Source organism: Triticum dicoccoides, chromosome 3A, assembly GCF_002162155.2.
Source record: "Triticum dicoccoides isolate Atlit2015 ecotype Zavitan chromosome 3A, WEW_v2.0, whole genome shotgun sequence".
Classification (NCBI taxonomy): Eukaryota; Viridiplantae; Streptophyta; class Magnoliopsida; order Poales; family Poaceae; genus Triticum; species Triticum dicoccoides.
The window spans coordinates 574,584,329-574,592,348 of record NC_041384.1 but is presented as its reverse complement, the minus strand read 5'-3'; the positions used below and the strand labels follow the sequence as shown (position 1 = coordinate 574,592,348).

At 41.7% G+C, this 8,020-nt stretch overlaps 2 protein-coding genes across 2 annotated transcripts; both read right to left on the bottom strand.

The window, feature by feature from the left end:
• Window positions 1–4,991: 4,991 nt before the first annotated feature.
• LOC119272196 (protein LIM3-like) lies at window positions 4,992–5,690 on the bottom strand. The gene is made up of 2 exons (XM_037553739.1): window positions 5,327–5,690; window positions 4,992–5,234 (listed from the first exon to the last, which is right to left on the bottom strand). The coding sequence occupies exons 1-2, from the start codon at window positions 5,619–5,621 to the stop codon at window positions 5,206–5,208; spliced, it is 324 nt and encodes a 107-aa protein (XP_037409636.1). The 5' UTR covers window positions 5,622–5,690; the 3' UTR covers window positions 4,992–5,205.
• Window positions 5,691–6,874: 1,184 nt separating this feature from the next.
• Window positions 6,875–7,750, bottom strand: LOC119272194. The gene is made up of 2 exons (XM_037553738.1): window positions 7,295–7,750; window positions 6,875–7,151 (listed from the first exon to the last, which is right to left on the bottom strand). Exons 1-2 carry the CDS (start codon window positions 7,671–7,673, stop codon window positions 7,123–7,125), a joined length of 408 nt encoding a protein of 135 aa, XP_037409635.1. The 5' UTR covers window positions 7,674–7,750; the 3' UTR covers window positions 6,875–7,122.
• Between the last annotated feature and the right edge of the window lie 270 nt (window positions 7,751–8,020).

Here is an 8,020-nt window from a genome sequence, read left to right as displayed (position 1 = left end):
ATTTTGATGAATCTATGGCTAGTAAAATAGTTTATAACCCATAGATAAGTTGTAATACAGTAGGTTTAACACCAATATAAATAAAGAATGAGTTCATTACAGTACCTTGAAGTGGTTTTTTGTTTTCTTTCGCTAACGGAGCTCACGAGATTTTCTACTTTAAGTTTTGTGTTGTGAAGTTTTCAAGTTTTGGGTAAAGATTTGATGGATTATGGAACAAGGAGTGGCAAGAGCCTAAGCTTGGGGATGCCCATGGAACCCCCAATATAATCTAAGGACACCTAAATGTTAATGCAAGGAGTAGGGATTGCCATGCAACGGATGCACTAGAGCTATAAATGTATGAAAACTCAACAAAAGAAACTAGTGGGTGTGCATCCAACTTGCTTGGTTATGAAGACCTAGGGCACTTGAGGAGGCCCATTGTTGGAATATACAAGCCAAGTTCTATACAAGCCAAGTTCCAACGGATGCAAGAGACTTTCATAATTCTTTCATACATGTCACTCTTGGTTCATTGCATATCCCGGTACACCGCCGGAGGCATTCATATAGAGTCATATCTTGTTCTAAGTATCGAGTTGTAATTCTTGAGTTGTAAGTAAATAGAAGTGTGATGACCATCATTCATAGAGCTTTGTCCTAAACAAAAAAGAGAAAGTCTAAATAAAAAAAGGGAAGGCCAAAAATATATATAAAAGGGACAATGCTACTATCCTTTGCCACACTTGTGCTTCAAAGTAGCACCATGATCTTCATGATAGAGAGTCTCTTGTTTTGTCACTTTCATATACTAGTGAGAATTTTTGATTATAGAACTTGGCTTGTATATTCCAACAATGGGCCTCCTCAAGTGCCCTAGGTCTTCGTGAGCAAGCAAGTTGGATGCACACCCACTTAGTTTATTTTGTTGAGCTTTCATACATTTATAGCTCTAATGCATCTGTTGCATAGGAATCCCCACTCCTTGCATTAACATCAATCGATGGGCATCTCCATAGCCCATTGATTAGCCTCGTTGATGTGAGACTTCCTCCCTTTTTGTCTTCTCCACATAACCCCCTCATTATATTCTATTCCACCCATAGTGATATATCCATGGCTCGCGCTCATATATTGCGTGAAAGTTTATAGGTTTGAGATTACTAAAGTATGAAACAATTGCTTGGCTTGTCATCGGGGTTGTGCATGATGAGAGCATTCTTGTGTGACGAAAATGGAGCATGACTAAACTATATGATTTTGTAGGGATGAACTTTCTTTGGCCATGTTATTTTGAGAGGACATAATTGCTTAGTTAGTATGCTTGAAGTATTATTATTTTTATGTCAATATGAACTTTTATCTTGAATCTTTCGGATCTAAATATTCATACCACAATTAAGAAGAATTACATTAAAATTACGCCAAGTAGCACTCCGCATCAAAAATCCTGTTTTTATCATTTACCTACTCGAGGACGAGCAGGAATTAAGCTTGGGGATGCTTGATATGTCTCCAACGTATCTATAATTTTTGATTGTTGCATGCTATATTATCTACTGTTTTGGACATTACTGGGCTTTATTATCCACTTTTATATTATTTTTGGGACTAACCTATTAACCGGAGGCCCAACCCAGAATTGCTATTTTTTTTTGCCTATTTTAGGGTTTCGGAGAAAAGGAATATCAAACGGAGTCCAAACGGAATGAAACCTTCGGGAACCTGATTTTCTCGCTGAACATGATCCAGGAGACTTGGACCCTACGTCAAGAAACAAAGGAGGAGGCCACGAGGTAGGGGGCGCGCCTACCCCCCAGGCGCGCCCTCCACCCTCGTGGGCCCCATGTTGCTCCACCGACGTACTCCTTCCTCCTATATATACCTACGTACCCCCAAACGATCAGATACGGAGCAAAAACCCTAATTGCATTGCTGCAACTTTCTGTATCCACGAGATCCCATCTTGGGGCCTGTTCCGGAGCTCCGCCAGAGGGGGTATCCATCACAGAGGGCTTCTACATCAACACCATTGCCCCTCCGATGAAGTGTGAGTAGTTCACCTCAGACCTACGGGTCCATAGTTATTAGCTAGATGGCTTCTTCTCTCTTTTTGGATCTCAATACAATGTTCTCCCCTTCTCTTGTGGAGATCTATTCGATGTAATCTTCTTTTTGCTGTGTGTTTGTTGAGACCGATGAATTGTGGGTTTATGATCGAGTCTATCTATGAACAATATTTGGATCTTCTCTGAATTATTTTATGTATGATTGGTTATCTTTGCAAGTCTCTTTGAATTATCAGTTTGGTTTGGCCTACTAGATTGATCTTTCTTGCAATGGGAGAAGTGCTTAGCTTTGGGTTCAATCTTGCGGTGTCCTTTCCCAGTGACAGTTGGGGCAGCAAGGCACGTATTGTATTGTTGCCATCGAGGATAACAAGATGGGGTTTTCATCATATTGCATGAGTTTATCCCTCTACATCATGTCATCTTGCTTAAGTCGTTACTCTGTTTTCATGAACTTAATACTCTAGATGCATGCTGGATAGCGGTCGATGAGTGGAGTAATAGTAGTAGATGCAGGCAGGAGTCGGTCTACTTGTCTCGGACGTGATGCCTATATACATGATCATACCTAGATATTCTCATAACTATGCTTAATTCTGTCAATTGCTCAACAGTAATTCGTTCACCCACCGTAAAATACCTATGCTCTTGAGAGAAGCCACTAGTGAAACCTATGGCTCCCGGGTCTATCTTCATCATATTAATCTTCCAATACTTAGTTATTTCCTTTGCTTTTTTACTTTGCTTTTATTTTACTTTGCATCTTTATCATAAAAATACCAAAAATATTATCTTATCATATCTATCAGATCTCACTCTCGTAAGTGGTCGTGTAGGGATTGACAACCCCTTATCGTGTTGGTTGCGAGGATTTATTTGTTTTGTGCAGGTACGAGGGACTCGCGCTTAGCCTCCTACTGGATTGATACCTTGGTTCTCAAAACTGAGGGAAATACTTACGCTACTTTGCTGCATCATCCCTTCCTCTTCGGGGAAAACCAACGCAGTGCTCAAGAGGTAGCAATCACCATCACCATCATCGCAGCAAACCACCTCCAAGTTAGTCATACTTGTAATCTTGTATCGCATCCGACAACCATTGTAAGACATATTATCAATAAAGCATTCATCTTGATGTGTTCTTCATTGATTTCTTCTCGCAATCCGATCACCGTGTGTGAGTAATTTGATAAGGTCATGGGTTGAGGCATAGCCTTGCAACCTGATGTATTTGTTTGAGGGGTCGATGGAATGAATTTGAACTAACATCATGTATGTGTGAAATAAAATTACATCGTAGTTGTCCCTTGTCTCTCTTGCGTTCTTTGTCCCTGCAGGTACCCAGGATCATGGAGTTCGAGCCGCGAGGAGGCTAAAGGCAAGGAGAACATGAAGTGCTATTCTGAACACCAGTGACAGAATGGTTTAGTATGGTAGCATGGATCGGATCTCTGGGGATACATGAGGTGTAGTCATTAAACGCCCATGCTTTTGTCTGCTTTATCAATAATCAAGGTAGCCCCATGCCAAGGAAAGGTCTACAGTTGGAAAACTGACTCTTGTTGCAGGGCGCATTCTGATCAAGATATAACTTGGACACATCCTCACTTAGATATGTTGCAAGCACATCTTAACAACTGTCTTCCAGAGCACACATTAAGATCATATTGATCCCGATCACAAAAATATGGTTATAAGAATCAAGCCATCATACCCATGACTAATTTTATTACAAGTGTTCTTCGTTCCAACTTGATTACGATCTGGTATAAAAACTGAAATTTAATTCTCCCACAAAAGCTTGGTAGAAACCATTGTCACAACTGCGCCTCCTCTCATGGGTTCGATAACTCAGGGTCACTCCTTGGGGAAAGAGGTTGGGAACCTTTCTGCTATCCATTATCTATTCACCAAAGGTATTCATCAACCACCCCCGCCTGCCACGGGACCTCTTCGTATACCAGAAGTGAACGTAGGTCTTCGCTCCTCAACCACTCCTGGTGTGCTGCAAACACGTCAGATAACCAACTGAAATTAAAACCCAGACACAAACAGACACGTAGGACAGAAAGGATAACACCGGGTACTAATGGCTCGATATTTTGTTACTTTTATAAGAGGGCTTTGACATGTTTTTCACAGGGCTTTAGATATTTCTCGCGTCTTTCTAACACTAATCCTTCGTGAAAGAAGAAAACTTGTTGTTACTACTGATATGCAGGAATGAACATATGGAAGAAAACCAATGTACAACCTATCAAATGAAGTCATTTGGAGCTACTTCCTTTTTGGGCAAAAATTCAACAGAGCAACCAAAGTGTAATATGACGCGTGGTCCGAGTGCTCCCGCTCATACCTATGGTCATACCACGGGGTGCCAGCACCACTTCATCAACACTAGCAATGGAGCGCTCCTACCAATGGTTGCACCACGTAGCGCCAACACCAATTCACAACCATACCAGTGGTCCATTGGGTTTGTCTTGTAGTAACCTATGAGCACTTTTTTTTGTACTGATCGATCTCAATAAATGTAGCTATTTATTGAACACATTTATTCATCCAGACACATCCAGGCTGGATACATGTATCATATTAATGCACACTATTAATAAAGATCGAGGCATTTGTAGCATATATATCATTAATTATACGTTTAGTATATATTTGTGAGATATTTAGAGTGTATATTAGTCCATTTGTTATGATGTGTATAGAAGCACCAACCAATTTAGCCAATATTTACTTCTATGTTTATTTTTCACATGTCCAAGTTCCACCTCTGAATTTTAACATTTGCAAGCATGTACTTACCGTACAATATCACAAAGGACTTATCATCGTATAGTGAGAGAAAAAAGCTTTTGTCAAAGATTTCTTTTTCTTGTTTTCAATCCCCATTCACACTCAAAGGAATCAAAACCAGAAAAGGACCAAACAAAAACAAAATAGAGGAAGCATGTAATTTGAGGAGAAATATTTATTAATACTCATACATTGATGGATCTTCCACCCCACAACCGGCCACATTCCCTAGGAATTACTCAACATAAACTTAACCTATCACATATCATAAAAGAGGAATCCAGTCAACATAGAGGCCTAGGAACTAAATAAACATTTCTCCTTTGATTACCAGATACGAAACATCCATCTATCGTCCTTGAGATGGGACATGGTAACCTGCGAAAATATTACAAAACAAAAGCATGTCATGCATAGTTCATGACAAGTATTAGGGGTACGTAATACATGGCTCAAAATATAATACTTACTGCCACAATCGGAGCCAGGTTTGAGTGGATTCTTGCAGTAATCAGCGACATACACAACCTTATCCATGCATACTACCTTCTCGATCTCCTTGGTGACCTTGGAGCACATGCACGGTGCATTGACCTTCTGAACCGCACTACAACATGCACTCGACGGAGTTATCTTTGGGCTCGCGGGAAACATCACATATGGTTTGCACTCTCGGATTAGCCCTTTTAGGTCGACGGTACAATCTTCAGCCGTCACAACAAGAACAAAGGCAAGAACCAAGAGCAAACTAAAGTGTTTTGCCATAACTACTACTAGTAGTAATCGGTTGGCTACCTCTCTCTTAGATGTTAAATCTAGAGTTGTGTTGTTTTGGTGTGGTTGTCCTCTTTTGGATGCTTGGGTTTATATAGGCGCATGGATGGGAATGAATTCACCCGAGGGAAAATAATTATTTCAATCAAGGCGTAGGTGGTGCTGATTGACAAGTGTCACGACTTCTGTTTCTCATGTAGACAGATGTACGCACATGCGTTTGTTACACTGACAAGTGTCAACACTTAGTTCCTATGTAGACACGTGTCTACACTTCTGTTTCTTTGTTGCGTTGCATATATGTTCCAAAATATAATGTTTTCTAAGAAATTTCAATCGTCCATTCTGTTTGTCTTATAGTCAATTGTGAGCACTTATGTTTGTTGTACTGACCCATCTCAACAAAGGCAGCTATTTAATGAATACATCCATGCACAACCAGGTTGGATACATGTATGATGTATCATATTGATGCAAACTACGAATGCAGACCAAGGCATTTGCAGCATATATTTCACTGATTATATGTTTAGTATATATTTGTGAGATAATTATGAGACCATTTATTATGATGTGTATTGAAGCATCAATCCATTTCAACAAATATTTACCTAAATCATAAGTGACACACGTCAGGTGCGTGGCACTCCGGCAACTGACATTATTCGATGGCAATTCCAGTCACGCAAAGATGACAAATTCCAGTGACACACGACAAGTTTCCATCGAAAAATAAACTGAAGCACAAAGTTGCCATGCTTGCCAACTAAAATTGCCATCCTCGCATAACTAAACTTACCATAAAAAACGTTCTAAGTTGGCATGTGCTCGTATCTTATGTGTGGCACTTACTAGAGTCCAACATTTACTTCTACAGTGGAGTACATATTTGTATTTTTGACTCCTCGGGGTAGTGAGATTCGTTTCTTGTCGTGTGTACGCAACGGCAATATTTGGTATCAGATTCTTCAGGTCTATTCAAGGATTCAAGAGCGACGACTGTGGCTTCGGGGCGCTGGTCTTTAGGGGTACATGCACTCAGACTTCCCGGCTGTCATCGACAAGGTCAGGCCGGCTTCGGTATGGGAGCGACGACATTGACGCATCGGTGGCTCGTTTTGGCGGCGCAATGGTCGTTCGGCGGTCCATGGACTTTGATGTAATTTTCATTATATTTCCGGTATTTTGTACTTCTCATGAGTCTTTATAATAGATTTGATCCTCTTCGAAAAAACAAACGCCCACAAAATAAGCTGCCCTTTAAAGAAACGCAAGTACACGTACATAGCCAACTGCTTTTTTTAACTGGCAATCATACATTTGCCGTCAACTTTATTTATACTTATCATAAAGTATCTGGATTTATCTAGGTGATAATCCAGCAACTTATCTCTCAGCAAATATGCAAGTCACAAGCACTAGTACAATAATGGTGAAAACTGAAAATAGCATCTGCAGACTTCGTGATCATCCAATCAGAAGATATGCTGCACTACACGAACGCACCAGGAACGGGGTAGCCTGCAAAACAACAGAAAAAAGTAACCATAATAAAACATATATTGGCATTTCCTTTGTCCAACTTTCAGAAAATTTTAGTTGATCCAACATATATTTGGAAAATTTGAAAAATGATCATAACCAGCATATGGTCTAACACTTACTTCCGCAGTTGGAGCCAGGCTGCAAGGGCCTCTTGCAGTATTTGGCGACGAACACGACCTTGTCCATGCAGACGACCTTCTCGATCGCCGGGGTGACCTTGGCGCACAGGCACGGCATGTCCGCCCTCTGGATCACGGCGCAGCAGGCCGGCGACGGCGGTATCTTCGGCTCGGCCGGGAACATGACGTAGTTCTGGCAGTTGGCAACCAGGTCCTGCAGGTCGCTGTTGCAGTCGGCCGCGTCGGCCGCCGGCGCCGCCATCGGGGCCATCATCGGCGCCATATCTGCCGCCATCGGGGCCATCATCGGCGCCATATCTGCCGCCACGGCCATGGTGAAGGCGAGCAGAACCAAGCACACAGCAAAGAGCCTTGCCATGGCACCAAGTTTCAGTTCTTGCGTGTACGTGCGGAGTGCGGTAGCTGTTGCTGTGTAAATAGTGGGTGGGTGGCTGGCTCTTGTAGGTTCGTGTGTGGGTTTGACATGGGATGGCTGGGTTTATATATGTCGGGATCTTGGTTTGGTGAAGGACGGGTGCTTTGGATTTACCCTTGGTTTTGTACTTGTTAATGGCCCAGCTCATGTTCACACATTCCTTGTTTTTGCCAAGCTCAAGCGCACCGTCAATATTTGACAAAACTAAATTGGAGATTACTACGGCGCGACGGCCGTAACAGGCCGCACGTTAGCCCTGACATCATCATCACCTTCAAGCATGCTGCATC